The sequence below is a fragment of the Macrosteles quadrilineatus genome, unplaced genomic scaffold, assembly GCF_028750875.1.
Source record: "Macrosteles quadrilineatus isolate MER2022 unplaced genomic scaffold, UCM_ALF_1.0 Scaffold_240__1_contigs__length_144371, whole genome shotgun sequence".
Lineage (NCBI taxonomy): Eukaryota > Metazoa > Arthropoda > Insecta > Hemiptera > Cicadellidae > Macrosteles > Macrosteles quadrilineatus.
Window position 1 is genome coordinate 53,863 of NW_026542833.1, and position 16,371 is coordinate 70,233.

General features: G+C 34.5%; 1 protein-coding gene across 2 annotated transcripts; it reads right to left on the bottom strand.

Moving 5' to 3' along the window:
• Nucleotides 1-900: 900 nt before the first annotated feature.
• Nucleotides 901-14,646, bottom strand: LOC128982388 (KICSTOR complex protein kaptin-like). Of its 2 annotated transcripts, none has more exons than XM_054401347.1 (10): nucleotides 14,474-14,646; nucleotides 13,047-13,261; nucleotides 10,578-10,660; nucleotides 9,437-9,616; nucleotides 8,528-8,694; nucleotides 6,540-6,730; nucleotides 5,316-5,400; nucleotides 4,394-4,535; nucleotides 3,185-3,340; nucleotides 901-1,110 (listed from the first exon to the last, which is right to left on the bottom strand). In XM_054401347.1, exons 2-10 carry the CDS (start codon nucleotides 13,249-13,251, stop codon nucleotides 1,036-1,038), a joined length of 1,284 nt encoding a protein of 427 aa, XP_054257322.1. In that variant the 5' UTR covers nucleotides 13,252-13,261; nucleotides 14,474-14,646; the 3' UTR covers nucleotides 901-1,035. The 2 variants fall into 2 exon arrangements, with proteins under 2 accessions (XP_054257322.1, XP_054257323.1); XM_054401348.1 differs by lacking the exon at nucleotides 14,474-14,646 and adding an exon at nucleotides 14,289-14,383.
• Nucleotides 14,647-16,371: the final 1,725 nt, after the last annotated feature.

The following is a 16,371-nucleotide window of genomic DNA, read 5'->3' on the forward strand; positions in this document are numbered from 1 at the left end:
TCACAAGGGGTACCTTGCTATTTAAAAAAAATAAGTTGGTGGCAGGGGGGGAAAGGGGGGGAATGTGAATGTAACGTTGAATTCAAAACAATTGGTCCCCCTACGTCAATAGATGATTCCCGCAAACTGCATATTTCTATCTATTGCGGTTTTTACATAAATAAAGATGCAAGTTTTTAAAAAAACACCCTGTATGAATTTGAACGGATGGTGTTTTTGGCCTCTGGAGATATCAAAACAAAAAAGTAAATCGGTCCTGGGTCCAGGTCTTACCATGAGACCTACGGTATAGCTCATTCCCCATATGGGAAATTCGCTAATACAGTAGAGTCCTGCATACTCGGCGTAATGTGGACTGGATGGGTACCGAGTTTGTGAAATGCTGGGTTATCTGGAACTAAGGTTAAAAATAAGATCAATACAATTGTTAAGCTTTTTAACCGCCTTTTTCATTTATATTTATATTACGTTATATTAAGTCAGTAGTAAGTCATCAGATATAGTACAACAAATCCTTAGTAGGAGTTGCAAATAATTTGACTTGAGTCTATGATTCAGACTCAAAAAATCACTAATATTCTGAGCCAGGTGATGGCCGAATTATCCAGACTCCCGGGTTATCGAGTGCCGAGTTTGCGGGACTCTACCGTATTCCCTATACGGGGAATTCGCTAAAATATACACAATAACTATTGTAGATGGGTAGAAAAATATTTTTTACCCGGCAAGTGCTGCAATTCCTTGGAATAATGACGAACTAGTAGCAATGTCCCTGGATGGTACAGATCAGTCTAGGAATGTAAAACTAAACCTTAGTAAAATTAAAATTTCAGTCTAAACAGTTCTCTTACTTTTTTGCATGAAATATAGGTCAACAATGAACAATTTTAAAACTTGATGTAAAAATAAATCACATATATTTTAGCACTAACATAACATTGGCAAAAATATAACAAAGACAACAATAACAAAGTAATCCTAAATTAAGAGCTTAACATAGCAGTTTTAATCAGTTGACGTGATGGTGGTAAAAATCTAATCTGGAGAAATGGTAGGCTCAGAAGGTTGGAGTCTTGACAGCAAAACTTGGAACATATGTTTGGCTTTGTGCTGAAAACATCAATCCAGTGGTTGGTTATACAATTAAAGAATGTTTTTTTTTCAAATCAATTGAATCAATCAAATATTCTTTATTCATAAAGTTATAATTAAATAATTATGACCATTCATTACAAAGGATTTATATTGTAAAACTAAAACAAGTTTTTTAAGTGTATAAAAATCAGAAAATCTTAAGGTTACTTTTACATCAGAGTAAAATTAGATACCTGGGATTCAAATGAACGTTTCAAGATTACATTAAAAAATTCTTTGTTGGAATGAAACGGGTTTCTTGTCAATAAGTGTTTTAGTAAGCTCTTGAATCTATTTGTGTTATTTTCTTTTTTTTAGTGAAATTGGTAATTTTTGAAGAAGTTTTAATCCTGCATATGTAGGTTTTTTTGTGTAGAATTCTAAATTAGGCTATGTCTAGGAAGGTTAATTAGAAAGTGTGTGTTATATTTACTTGCAGTGGATAGTAAATTAAATAGTTTTACAAACATATCTGTCTCATACATATACAAACTGTAAACTGTTAACACACACAATTCAGGAAAGATATTTTGAACTGAATCTGTCCTTTTTAATTCCATGATAACTCTAATAGCTTTTTCTAGTTTCATAAGTATTGTATCCAAATTTGCCTTAGTTGTTGATAAATGGCGATTCCATAGGATATGTGGGCGTGAATTTAAGAATAATAGATTATTCTAAGAGTTTCCAAGTTGCAAACCTTGGACAACAGCTGTAAGGCATGAATGCCAGATGATAATTTATTTACTATAAAGTTTATGAGACTATCCCAACATAGATACAAACAAATTTACAAATAAATTTGAGATACAAACAAATTTTGAAACAATATCCCCTCTTGCAGCAAACCTACAGACTAAGCAAATTTACAATTGCCTAGTTGGATTTTCACAAAAATATTTCCTTAAAATTGTCAGGTTTATTCCCTAGTACCCGGGGACCGAGCTTTGCTTGGGGAAAATGATTAGTATACTCTGAGAGTCATTTATCCTTTAATTGCTCCTTTTTTCAGAATATTTTTAATCAGTAAAATAGAAATATCATAGTTGACTTTCTTTATGTAACAGCAGTTATGATTGTTATGTACTGTACAAATTTTGTTTATAAAGAGTGATTCTAAATTAATGTTACACTTTTGAAACTCTAAAAAAATGAAAAACCATACAAACTATCATCACGGGGTGAGAATCAATTGAAAGAGGAGATAGTTGCAAGATTAGCCTCTACAGACATTTTTAGATTTTAACTACGGTTTAAAATTAATTACAGAGCTTAAAATCTATGTAACTCGTGGAATTAAAAATTATGTATGCAATAGAAGATGATTTCATAAAAAAATTACACAAGATTATTGCTAAAAAAACTATAAATGCTCTATGAGCCCCTCTGGCTGCAGAGCATACACTCATTCCATAATTGAAGTCGTCCTAAACCCTAAAACACGGAAAGCATTTTGCTTTTTGAAGGTTCCTCGCAGCTTACAATAATGGCGGCCAACAATAACTAAGTGGTAAATTATGGAGCTAATTGGCCCCTAACGGTATTACTTAAAGCTTTTGACAATTCAACGTAGATATGAAGTTTTAAGATTTAGAGGGGTAAAAGTGTGTAATTATTTTAAAATTGTAGTTAGAATCTAAAAAGTCTGTAGAGGCTAATTTTTTGGCAATTATGTTTACCAAAGTGGTGTAAAACAAAACTTTAGAATGTCCTCTTTCGATTGATTCTCGCCCCGTGTTAGGGAAGTTAGGAACTTCATCAGAAGGTAGAAGACTGGCAGTTAACTGGGACAAAATATTAAGTTTTCTGTTTTGTGTTATGTGTGTTACCAAAGCTAATCTGGACTCTGTCTACCAGGTAAGCTAGCTGATCCCTATCCTTGTACATAATAATCCTTATCAGCCAATTGGCCTTTCCTTAACTTCTTAATATCTAATTTGTGCTTCTCATGGTTATACAAATCAAAAATTTGTCGGATTCAGACAAGAAAACTGCTAATAACTTGTCTACAAGCCCATATTTTGTATAAACAATTCTTCCAATGATATACCTGCATTATATGTACTCCGGCCGACGTCTGAACTATTAGCTGACTGCTTCCGTCCCCCACCAGGTCCAAGAACTGTAGTCCGTGTACTGGAGCAGCTGTATTGCGAACTCCTCGCTCTACCCACTCTTTGCCTATCCACTTGTACACCAACAATGCCTGGGTGAAATGACACTTACTGTGAAACCAGTTAACTGGTCTTTAAATACAAAGCTGTCTTACAAACAACTCTAAAAAGAACTATTCTGGAGAAATCAAATTTTGTAAACTTAGGAAATTATTTGTCAAAATAACTTTTTAGTCCTCTAAGTGTGTTAGAGGAGAATTGTTATGAGCTGTGTAAATAAATACTCTTTAAGAAAATTGAAGACTCAAATAGTTACATAGTTTAAATGAGCTGTGGTTTCAACAACAAAGCATGACGTTTTGAACACCGGTTGTGGTTTTCATCAGTCTCGTTTGAGGCTGTGCACAAAGTTAAGGGAAATTTTGCATACAGATCTTGGTGTGACTAAACGAGATAACTGATAGAGGACGTCTCTGAGACTACCAAGGAAAGCAGCATATCTTGGTACTCTTAATCTTAACAAGAGAAAAGTAGGAAACTCCTCAACTTACATCACTGTCTCTAAGGAAACTGATGAACACCCACTGTCGGTCTTGTTGTGCATATGTGTACGGTCTCCGTAACCCACATATTCCTTTTTTTAAGTTGTTTCTGCATACACATCTTGTCAATAGCCATGGATCTTAATAGACCCCCAGGTTCCCACAGAAACCTTATCGCACAACAGGGTTCATACTTGGAGGGCAGCATAGATTATCTATTGTATGATTTTTGGCTACTATGACCAGACTTAATTGCATTCGGCAAGATAAAAATGTTATGTTTTTCGTTGGGACTTAGAACTCATGTTGTTATCAATAACAATGAAAGCATCATGTATGTATGGGAACAGGCAAGAATAGTAGAGGATAAAGTAAAAAACAATGCGGTGGTAAGATTTGAACTAACTCGCTTGGTCACGATGGGAGTTCTATAGAGACCTTAATTAATCGACAACTCTCATATGAATCCTTATTTACATCAACCTCCCCCCCTCGGTTGTTAAACTTGTCTGTTTAATTTAACCGTCTTACACCCCAAACTTAATATTTTTAGGTTTATGAAACAGTAACACCTTAACTTAAGTGTTGGCACAAAATACTTACACTTCCAAATGTACCAATCAAAATCTCATTTTCCCCATCCATGTCCAAGTCACATACACAAGAGCAAACACACGCATCGTGAGAATCGCTGCCGTCCAGTTCTATTTTGTTGCTCTCTGATAATCCTTTATCTTCAATGTTCCTACAAATGAACTTTGTATTAGAATCTGAAATCCAAGGTTAAGTGGTCATAAAAGGTAGGATAATGGTATGTCAAAAAAAAAGAATGAGAACTTCTACATCTTAATATTTAAAAACAAAACCAATAAATTACACAAAAACTCCCTGTAGCTTGCTAGCTCTCCAACAAAAGACCATATTATACATAGCTCATTAGACAATTAGGCTAAAGTTGCCCATTCCCTAGCAAAAAAATAACCTTTTTATTACTCGTACAGAAAATAGTTATTTTAGTTGACAGTTGAAATCAAATAAAATACTTGTTTCCCAAGCTCTAATTTAGAGCAAGAATAGTGTTGTGGAATTTTAACGTTGTTGTTTAGGTTTGCTATAAACAATTTCTTTATTTCATATATTTTTTAAATAATAGTTTTAATTTGGCAAAGGTATGTTGTTCTGTATGTGTGTATTTTTGTGTTGTGATAAAAAGTATCGTTTATAACTTGTACTGAAAGTTGTTATCTGACACTTTCTCCAATTATTGCCCACCTCAACTTTGCCTCGTACTTGAAACTCACCTTCACATGCGAGGCAAAGCTGATCATGTGCCTGTTTTTCGCTTTGCCCATCACATGAAAGTTGCTGGAAAATACCACTTTTGGTACTTGTAATAAATATACAATCAACTTTTGACCTCAAGCAGTTAGGGATCTGCTCATGGATTAATTCGAATTTATGTCTAAGGCTTGGCTAGAGAAAAACTTCATTTTACACAAGAACAATTATAGTTTATTTAACTTACATGAATACACATGAACGATTGTTTCCATTGCAAACTAAAAGGTGTAGATCGCTATCTTGGCTATTAGAGATTTTTTCAATTGACCCTGAAATATGAAGAAACAAATAGTTAACAAGTTACTAAAACAATTGGTTCAAACAAGGAAAATGAAATAATAATTTATAATTTGCATTATGTCTTTAATGATTGTAATTTATTTATTTTGTCTATAGGGTACCATCAACTGCAAAAATATTTTGAGAATAAATTTGCCGTGTTGGCGCAAACACGGTCAAGAGTGATAATAATTGTAGTTTTATTCATAGGTTATGGCACAGTAAGAAATTGTTGGCTTATCCTCCTCATCAGTGGACTTTGCAGATGATTATATAGCTCTGCAATCGTAGTCTTGACGATGCGCGGCACTAATTGTGAGTCAATCAGTCAAGACAATCAAAATGACACTATTTTAAGCTAGTTGTTGTGAACACAATTTGTAACGCTTCCTTCATAATGGCTGCATAAAGAAATACAGCCGATTGTGAAATTAGGTTGTACTTTGTTTTCTGAATTGTAAGAAAAATTAAACCAGTAACATTCATCGACAATCTACGAGGTTTATGGACAAAATACAATGCAAGTTTTAATTTGATAAATTGTTGAAGGTAAAAGATGGGGTTGACAGTTAATGAAGAGCTAAGTGGACGTCCATCTGTAGTTTATAGTGAAGCTTATAAAACTGTGCTGCACAATACAGACCACGAGCCAAGGAATGCTATGTAAATATCTAGTTTTCATTCATGATAGTGTCATAGCCCTTGCTGCAAATGGGATGAAAACTTCTACCTACAGGACTTTAATTGGGATGTTTTGACCATCCCCTCTACAGCCCCGACATCACACTTAGTGACTTTCGCCTGTTTCTCCTTTTAGGGCATTTCCTTAGCAATCACTGCTTCAACAGTGATGAAGAGCTGAAAGAAAATGTTACCACAAGGTTGACAACATTTTATGATGAAAGTATACAAAAACTGGCACCACACTATGATAAAACGTCTGTCAAATCGCCGGAATAATGTTGAAAATGGTGCAAGCTTTGTACATTCTGTTAAATTAATATTTGTTTTGTTATTTGTGACTTATTTTGTAACAATCAGAGCTTACTTTCCGAACCCACCTTGTATCTGAAATCTGAGAATATTCTTTTTTCAAATTTCTAAATATCAACATTTTATGTTTGGATACCTTCACAATATGAATCCTCAACGCTGAAGCCTCTAGGAGGATTAACACTGTCTGGGGCCATTGAGAAAATCTGGACATGGGTAACAGGACTCTCAAAGATCTCAGAGAGTTTCTGCAGAACAGTGTTGGACAAAGTGTTGACAATGGAAACCTGGGTGAAACCTACATCACATCCAATCACTGTCACCCTCCTGAGAAAACAATAAACACATGTTATAACATTTACCACAGAATCATATGTTGTTCAACATCTGGAGGTTGGCAACACTGAGCCAATGAGTAGACAGCAGCTTCAGATCACTTTATATTTAAACACAAACACGCACACCAATTTTTTTGTACACTGTTTAATTAGAAGTTAGCATGGTAAATTCTGTTTTGATAGTAAGAAACTAGAATAAAAATCAGTCGGGTAATTTGTTTCTGTCCGTTATAATTATCCGAGCCTCGTATCAGTAGTGTGTTGGTCGTCAACGTGATCGTAACGACATGTATAGCTCCTGTCCGTGTGTGCACGTGTTTCGTGTTCAGTGTCAGTGTTGTGACTATACACGTGCAGTGACAGTTTTATGGGTGATAGAAAGATTGACGATTTCTTCAACATTTTTTTTCTTTTCTTTCTTTCTTTCTTATTAAATGGCGACCATACAAAGTAGGTATTTTAAGGCAAGTATGAATGGAGATGAGTGTAGTGGCGCGATCTTGTAGTCTTGTTAGTGACTAAGGCCGACATTCCTTAGACACAGCTGTTAATTAATAGCCCATACAGCTAATGGCAACTAAGGGACCTACAGTTTATAGTGGAATCCGAACCACATTTTAGCCACTGTGACACCTAGATCTACCAAACGTCAATGTGTATCGTCATCACCCGACGTAACAATTTCCCCCGCCGGCGAGACCATGGAGACAGAGAAGGTAGGCCAACTTACACAGGGCCAGCTAATGGCCCGTCTTAGTTCACTATTGGACTAGAAGATGTCTAAGTTAGCTACGAAAGAAGACTTTGTTGGTTTAACCAAGAAAGTTGAAGCTATGCAGGAGGAGAACGAAGCCCTAAGGTGTGAAGCATCAATGAAGAAGCAACAAAGTCTGATGTTCGGCAAGATAGTGGACCTGGAGGCTAGAATCCGGGGAAAAAGAGCCTACCTGGCAAAGATGCGTGCGGAGGTGACGAGACAACAGGCATTAATTTAGTTTGGTTTAGCCACAGAGAAGTAAGATACAGAGGATACAAGCTTATGGGACAACCGTACTTTTAGCTCTGGTATAGTGGGGCAGAAATGTACTTATACCGAGCAAGTAAGAGCCAGAATGGCGATGGCCACATAGAATATTTGTATAGCAGTTGTAGCACACAGGATCTTCCTACAGTGTGAGAGCTGTAGTATGTGATGGCGAGGGGGGGAAAGGAGAGTGGAAGGGGACAAATAGAATTTACTCTAAACACCAGCGACTGGTGCTAGATACAGCTTAAGTATACCATTAAATGTATCCTCTTTATCTTATCTCTCTGTGGTTTAGCTGAAAATACCAAGTCAGATATACTATGTCATGATTAAAATAACAAAGGGTGAATTGGAACATTTTCTTTGTGAATTGGTTGGCAACTACAGTGTAACTAGCTCGCTGGGCGGCCACTGTCACAACTACTTGAGCTCGAACTGGCGCGAGCCGCCATCTTGAATTGACTTCTGGCTGCTGGGTAGAACCCAATAAATTTCCTTTATGTTTCAGAAAAAGCTTTGCAAGAGCTGTGTCTTGAAATAAGTTAAAATTAATATTGAGACTGATTTCAATAATGTGTTGAGAGGGTATGTGGGCAAATATGTCACAGTCACACTTATTGTTAAAGTTCCAAAATGTAAATTTTAGTTTTAAATTGTTTTTTTTTTTTTTTAGTTTGTGAGTAAGCTAAATCCGATCCAAAATGAAATTTCGCTATCTGTACACATCTACTTAAGTTATTTTAAATCAAGCCAACCAACCTTGTGAGATTATGGGTGTGACGAACATTGATCCATAGAACTGTGCTGGGAGGATCAACCAACTCAGGAAACAGCTCAGAGACATCAGTTTCTGACCAACTGTGTGTCTGTAGCTCTTCTTGAAACACATGTATCTTGCTGTCACTTCCCGACAACAGCCACACTGTCTGACAAACACCCCTTCTCAAAAAGTCAATGCATTAAAACCTATTGATGTATGACCTATTGATAATTAAATCCTGAACCAGAATTTCCTTTTGGTTTTGAGTAAAGCTCTCTCAAAGTTTCAAATGCAAACAAAGTACTTTTATTATACCAAGAAACCTGTTAAAGAATGCAAAATCAATACTGTAGGCTTTACCCACTGATATTATTCTGTGTGTAGTTTTAAATATTTAGGTGCCTAATAATATGATTATTCTTCTTTTTGGTAACTCTCTGTTTGTAAAACTTGTAAAAAATGCATTTAATCCAAAAATCCCTATTTAAATCGTCACATAAATTTCTATTCTAGCTAATCTTGTTTTAGTGGAATTTAAATCTTAATAATAATAATAAGAAGAATAACTTATATCCCACAAAATGTCTCAGGCTTAATTTTACGACTTAAAAAATACATCACTCCTCAATTACCTATTTGCATAGTCATCAGGAACATTCTAAAAGTATGTGCATACTTAAATTTGTGTTAGATAGCAAGCAGTATATTTAGAGTAGAATTTCATATTTTAACCATAAGCAGATTAGCTGATGTACAAAATTTCTACAAATTGTCCATAACATTGAATTTTAAGAACTATAATTCAACATTTGGTTATTCGGTTTCTGTATGGAAAACAAAATTTTGAATTTACATTTTAGATAATCATTTAACAACAACCATGCAATATTTTCAAATGTCCCACAAACCTCTTTTTGAATTGAACTGTTTGGTTGATGGACTGCAGTATGAGTTAGGTGGTAAGGGAAGAATTTTAAATCCAACATGAAACAGTTCTGTGCAATGCTATCTATGTTGAGTGTGTAGTTGGTGTCCAGGTCTTGCTCTGAATAGATGTTCATATACATTTCTGGGTGATCTCCACCCATCTGAAAACCATTATAAGCTGCATGAAATAAAAAAAAACAGATTCATGCTACACCCAGTTAAGACATACTAAAACAATAGCTTTTGAGAAACCTGTCTTTCTTGTACCTTAGTGTTAATCATATCAAGGCGACCCTAAGATTGAGAACTCTAGAATCTGTTCTCACTGTTTTGTAATCGTAGGAAATTATGACGTTGGTAACTCAATAAGAATTTATTAATGCCATTAAACTTATTACAGTAATAGGCAACGTCAAACAGTACAACACATAGGGTTGCATGTAGCATTTTTGAGTGTTTCAACTTAGATACTACTTTATCCACATGACATTGGTGGCTTAACCTACAAGTTTAAAAAATCTTCTACAGTGTAAAAGGCATTTGTTTTTAAGAATGTCATTACATACGATTTAAAGTTGTTTACAGACAGAGTTCTAATTTCTAATGGTAACTTATTGAACAATAGATACTGTTGATAATGGTAACTTTTGAAGGTTTTACTTAATATAATAATATAATATTATAATATAAGGTGTAACAATATTGTGCTTATTTCTAGTGTTGTGATTATGATTGCTGTGCTGCATGGGAAAGTTAACTAAATTTTCTTTTACATACATAAGGTTGGAAAAAATATACAGTGATGGCAAAGTTAAGATATTGAGATGAATATAACTAGGTGTTGTGATTTTAGGGGATATTACAGTGATGGCAGGATATGATTATTATGAAATTTTTCAAATGTCTCAGTTGTCACTCTCGGCAGCCAAGCCCATCATTGTCAGACCACGCTGCTACAAGGTCCGTCCTGTTGATACCAAAGCTCGAGTACTGACATTTATGCTCATTACTCAGTACTGGGACTTTTCCCTTCACTAATAATATTATAAATATTTCCTAACCTTTCATGTATTTAGTAAGGTTTATTAGGCTATAGAGATCACACAGAGGGTATGAACCTACCTTGGTGATGGCAATTCCTATGTGGAAATCGTCACACGTTGATGATTTGTTAAAGGCATCAATTGAAATTATTTCTGCACCACCTAGAACAAAACATACATTGACAAGAACAAAATATGTTTGTATATAGGCCTATTTTAGAATACTCAACAAAAAAAGTTATTTTAGATTATGTAATAACTAATTTCAAAAAGAAGGAAATAATTTAAACTAAAATCAAAGTGGTGGCTATTGCAGGCTAACAAATAGATGTAGATGATGTGCATATGAACAACTTTGATTTACATAAGGTGGATAAATAATTAGATTGACATGAACTTCCGTCCACCAAGGCCTCACGTTCAATACAGTAGATTGATATGTAGCCTATTGAGACCTAAGATTATGATTCCCTAGTCTTTGCAACTACGGTGAAGGGGACCAAGGTAAAAGGTAAGACATATTGGTGCCAACACTATCAGATGGATATTGCATGTGTCAACAATTGTAGCACAGGGTGTCCACAGAAAATTTGTCATTAATTTCTATGACTTTCCATGACTATCCATGACCATTACTTCCATGACTCACGAACTTTACTCGAAAATTATAATATAACATACACACACAAATAATACTGCCTAGACATATTATTTTGGAGAAAATGCTGAAATATGTAATAACAGATAACAATGGAGTACAATAGGTACAACAATGAACAAAAACAAACTCAAAACTCATAAAATAATACAACTGTAAATTGAATTGTCGAACATTTGTGAAAAATCCTTAAAAATGCTACAACAGTAGGGGTTACGGCCGACTAGAGCATTGAATGGTCCCCTCAAATCCACCCATCATGACTTTCCATGACTTTTTGCCTATTTCCATGACTTTCAATGACCATTTTTTTTCCTTACCTTTCCCTGACTATCCCTGACTTTCCAGAATGTGGACACCCTGTAGCACACTTTTGCGAAGATTTCAGCTGATGACTTTGACAACAAGCCTTAATTAGTCACAAAAATATGAACATGTAGGCCCCCTTTAGGCCAATTTCACAAATGGGGAATAAGCTATTGGTATAGGTCTTATGGTAAGATCTAGACCCGGGAGCGATTTACTTTTTTGTTTTGATGTTCTCAGAGGCCAAAAACACCATCCTTTAAAATTCAAAATATTCAGATATATGTCCGTTAGCACGATAACTCAGGAGAAAAGCACCCAATTTTGATGAAATTTGGTATAAACCGGTTCTGGAACCAACATGCTCGAACTACAGAAACAGGGGATAAAAATTGGGTTTCCCCATCTTTTACCGCCAAAACAAAAAATATTGCAGCGTCTTTCTTAACCAAGCTGTAGAGCTTAAAAAACAAATAATTACAGTGAATTGTTGTTGTACGCTTAACGGTTACAGAGAAAATTGAAACAAAAACTGTTAATTTAAAACTCCCATTTTATTCTTACGGAGAATAAATTAACTTTCATTGTATGCTTGTTCATTAATATATTTTTATTAAATTTGGCAAATTTATTCATATTAAATACAAGTTGAAAGAAATGTTTTAGTGAAAAGCCAATCAGGTAGATGTAAATTTGCTTAGTCTGTAGGGTTGCTACAGCAAGGGTATTTCAATTTCAAATTTCTTCTGTCTCCAATCCTGTACAAGTATAGTAAGTAGGCCCATAGTAGTGGTGAAGTGTCACCAATACTGTAAGTATACTATTAAGCTGCCTCTGTGTAAGCTGCCTGAAGAAGCAAAATTAGTTTCTTACAGTACTATTTAAAAAAATGAACTGTATGACTAGATGGCTAAAAAAATCCATCTAGTTGTGAAATAAATATTAGATTTTGAAGACTAAGTTAAAATAAAGCTTTCGTTTTCATGTAAGTAGCCTAGTTATTTAAATTTGAGATATATTGTACTGTAAACACTGAATTACCTTGTAAACTATGTATAACAAATGACGTGTCCTATTTCTTTTATAAAGATCAATAAATATGTCTTTTTCTTATTCTTATTGAGCCCCATTAGCCTATACCAATCCAAAAGTCCAAAAATGCGTAATTTTATGAAAAATACTGTTATCTTAATGTTCCAAATTGTATGCTGTGAAAGTCTCTAACATTTTTCAACATCAAGTTTAAATGTGTATAAAAATATACCACTTTCAGAAGAGGACGAAAGATTACTTGACATACAACTCTTGCTACTCAGCAAAGAATGTTTATACCATTGTGAAAAACTTCATTAGCACCTATCACTTTTGACATGGTCTAGGCTATTACTTGTATGTGCTTAATCGCTACTTGTATGTGCTTAATCGCTCCGCATATGATTTTATAAATCATTTGATGTTCAATGGGGTAAAGAGAACAAAAACTAAAACATGTTCACAGAAATAATTTAAATGGCCAGATAAATTGGTAAAACTATCAAAATAATTTTACATTTAGCGACCCTTTTAGGTCTTAAGATAACTTACTTGGTATGTAGGTGAATGAGTGTTCTTTTACTGTAGGTTTCATAGATCCTTCAGGATTTCCGCAGTAACCAAACGAATAAATACTTCTTTTCCAGCTGGCAGCAATAAAAAGACTTACTCCACTGGTCAAATTTAAAGGCACTAAAGAATAAACGTTTCCCTGAGTCCTTGTCATGAAGTAATGTGCATCTACAATGTCGTCCATTACTCTTTTCCTGGAAGTTAATGACAGTTATGTAGATACAATCGTGATTCATTTATTAAGAGAATAACTTAGGCCTGCACTCGGTATGATGAGCGCCAACTTAAGCGTAATTTATTTAGTGCTAACTAACAAACAAGATGAGAATAAGAACATTGTTTATTCCTCTGATCAGGCACAGGGCACGGCCCTAGGGACTTTGCCGCCCTGGGCGAGATCGGCGACCACCCCCCCTTCAACCCATATATATCCCGTTTAATTGTATAGGCCTACTCCCGGGCTTTTTTGAGTGATCACGGAACTACAGTATCTCCATAACTCTTTAATAATGTACAAGGGGTCCCAAGTGTAAGTTAAATTGCACATTTTAAAATTATTTTCATTTCATAAGCTGGTTCATGTTTACAGTTGCAAGGATATATTTTTGTTTATTGTTTATTAACTGACTTAAACATTTAATTATAACAGGTTAAGTACCTTGACGTCCACAATTCCTCAGTCGAACTTCCATTGACTAGTTTCGACTACTAAGTAGTCATTTTCAAAACGGAAAGTTAAAATATTCCATTCATTGAATGTTGTCAAATTTTCTTAAATATACATTAAACACACATAGGCTACATAACACGGTAGACATTTATAAACATAGTCTATTTTTTTGTTAACGATTTTAAAATGTGTTTAGCCTAGAAGGAAAGAGACGACTTGTATAAGGACAATTTTATTTATGACGAAGCACCTGTACATACATCCTGTAATATTCTGTATGTTTTGTGCCAATAAATAAATATTAAATATTTACCCCTGTTTCAACTAAAAACTGTCAAGGTTCCGGATTAGGCATTAAATACACACAAAGGAATAAATGCTTATTTCACTGTTACACTGATTTATTTATTTATTTATTCTCAACGGCAAACACCATTTTACAAACAATACATTAATACTGATTGAAGTTTACTTACATACTGATTGAAATATATCCACTCATAAAGTTACAAATATTAATGTTAGGCTATATTATAGGCCTAGGTACCCACCCTTAATCAAGTTAGGTACTAGATTTTATAATATTGAAACTGAAACTGGATGTTAGTTTGAATCAATAAATATTTCGTATTTTAGACATAAAAATAAACTTCATCGTTTGCCTTACCATCATCAAAATTCGTTCTATTTAAGTTAACATAGCCCTAACCTACAAATATGCGAACTAATCACCTACCTATTTTCAACAAAAATGAAACAATTTTACAATAAGAATTGGTTGAACCAAAATATTAACTTTTATGTCATAATTCCGATGTTTTTAATCCAAGTATTTGATAATAATGTAAAATTATAATATGAAACATGAGCGAAGACAAGTGTTTTTGTTATTATGTTGTTTTGTTTTGTTTTTGTCTGTTCAGTCTTCAGTGTTCATGTTCATAATCATATCGTCGTGGTATCATATGCATGTGAAGTCTTCTTCTTCTTTTCTAGTTTGCTTCAATAAGGCTGGCTTGGTTTACCTACCATGTAGCCACACTATTTCATCAATATCAATACAATTTTCCCGGGCTATTTCAAAATGCAAGCATGATGCTAGTTAGGAATAGTTATTTGTGCAACTAGTGAGAAAAGTGAGCAATTGACTCACTCGAGAGAAATCCTTACTCACGAGCCGTAGGCGAGTGAGGAATGGTTTCTCGAGTGAGGCAAATGCACTTTGAACTCGAGTTGCACATTATACTTTTCCTACAGTTACCACAAAACAAATAAATTGGTGAAGAAACATAACCTATTTTTACACAAAAGTGAACTTTTAATATAACATTTAATGTGAAGTGACAAATACAACAGTACAACAGCTGACCAGCTGATTTACAGCCAGTGCTGCCAACGTATTTCGCGCGCATACGACGTTGCCTGTTACGCGCTCACTATTTCGTGCCTTCACGTTGCAAATCTGGAGTGAGACAAAGTAATTAGAGTGAGACAATGTTAACATTGTCTCACTGATGAGCGAATTGGCCACTTTGCTTTCTCAAATCAGTGAGAGAACATGTACATTGTTAGGTAACTGTAGGAAAATGATTTTTGTTTTTATAATAAATTGAGTTTCCCGAGGTTATATGATGTCAATCCCGTGTCATTGTGAATCGTACATGATTTATCTATGAAGTGTTAGGTATCGATGATAATCAATATATCGTAAATATCGATATTTTGAGGCCGAAATTCGATATTTTTGACATAGATGTAAATGCACCAATATTTTTTTTGCAGTATGGATATTTTTAGCGAAATTATTATTTTCCTACAGTTACCTGACAAAGTGGGGTTCCTTGCACTGATTATAGCACGCAAAGTTGTTAATTTCTGCACTTACTTATACTTTTGCCGCACTCCAGGATATCAACCAAACAAAACAATCAATAAGATGACACTGGCGATTGGCATTAAACTAAAATAACTAAAACCATAAAACTCTAAACCAAAGTACTCTCCATGTTTGCCCAGGCATGCCTGTACAAACATGAGTAGGGTACTTTGGTTTCGAGTTTTAGTTTAATGCCAGTGCCATCTTGATTGTTTTGTTTTTCTTTTGACGATTGTCATGAACTTTTTAACCTAGTTTCAACGACAATAAATCATTAATTTCATTTCATAAATCATTTATTTCATTTCAAACCACACCAAACAGTGTGCTTTTATTAGGCACGTACCGTAGTACGAGTAGGCTTGAAAATAAGCTGGTAACACTCATTGAGATAAATAAATAGATCATAACTGGAGTCACTACTCCCGTTGAATTTAGAGAAAAACGTACCCCGTACCCCTGTGTTTTAGCGTTTTTGCTGGTTTGTTTTCGGTGTTTCGTCGTTTCGTGTTGGCCGTTGTGATCGGTTGGTGGGATGCTTTTTCAAATTCAGCATTCTAACTAATCTAACCATGCTATTTATTTGGATTGGGGTTATCCGTTTTTGATGGACTTCAACTTATTTAAGTTATTGAACGTTAAAACCTGTGTATTTAAAGTAATTTTGATACAATTGTTTTTGATACTAAATATTAACTTATTTTCAAGCTAGATTAATAGTGAAAATAGTCAAGTTTCCTGGTAATTATTTTTATTAT

Excerpts from the sequence above, each read along its gene's own strand:
- LOC128982388 (XM_054401347.1), bottom strand. The coding sequence starts at position 13,251 with ATGGACGACATTGTAGATGCACATTACTTCATGACAAGGACTCAGGGA. Across the intron at positions 6,731-8,527 it reads CACACCCATAATCTCACAAG|GAGGGTGACAGTGATTGGAT; the intron begins GTTGGTTGGCTT and ends TTGTTTTCTCAG. Across the intron at positions 4,536-5,315 it reads AATCGTTCATGTGTATTCAT|GAACATTGAAGATAAAGGAT; the intron begins GTAAGTTAAATA and ends GTTCATTTGTAG.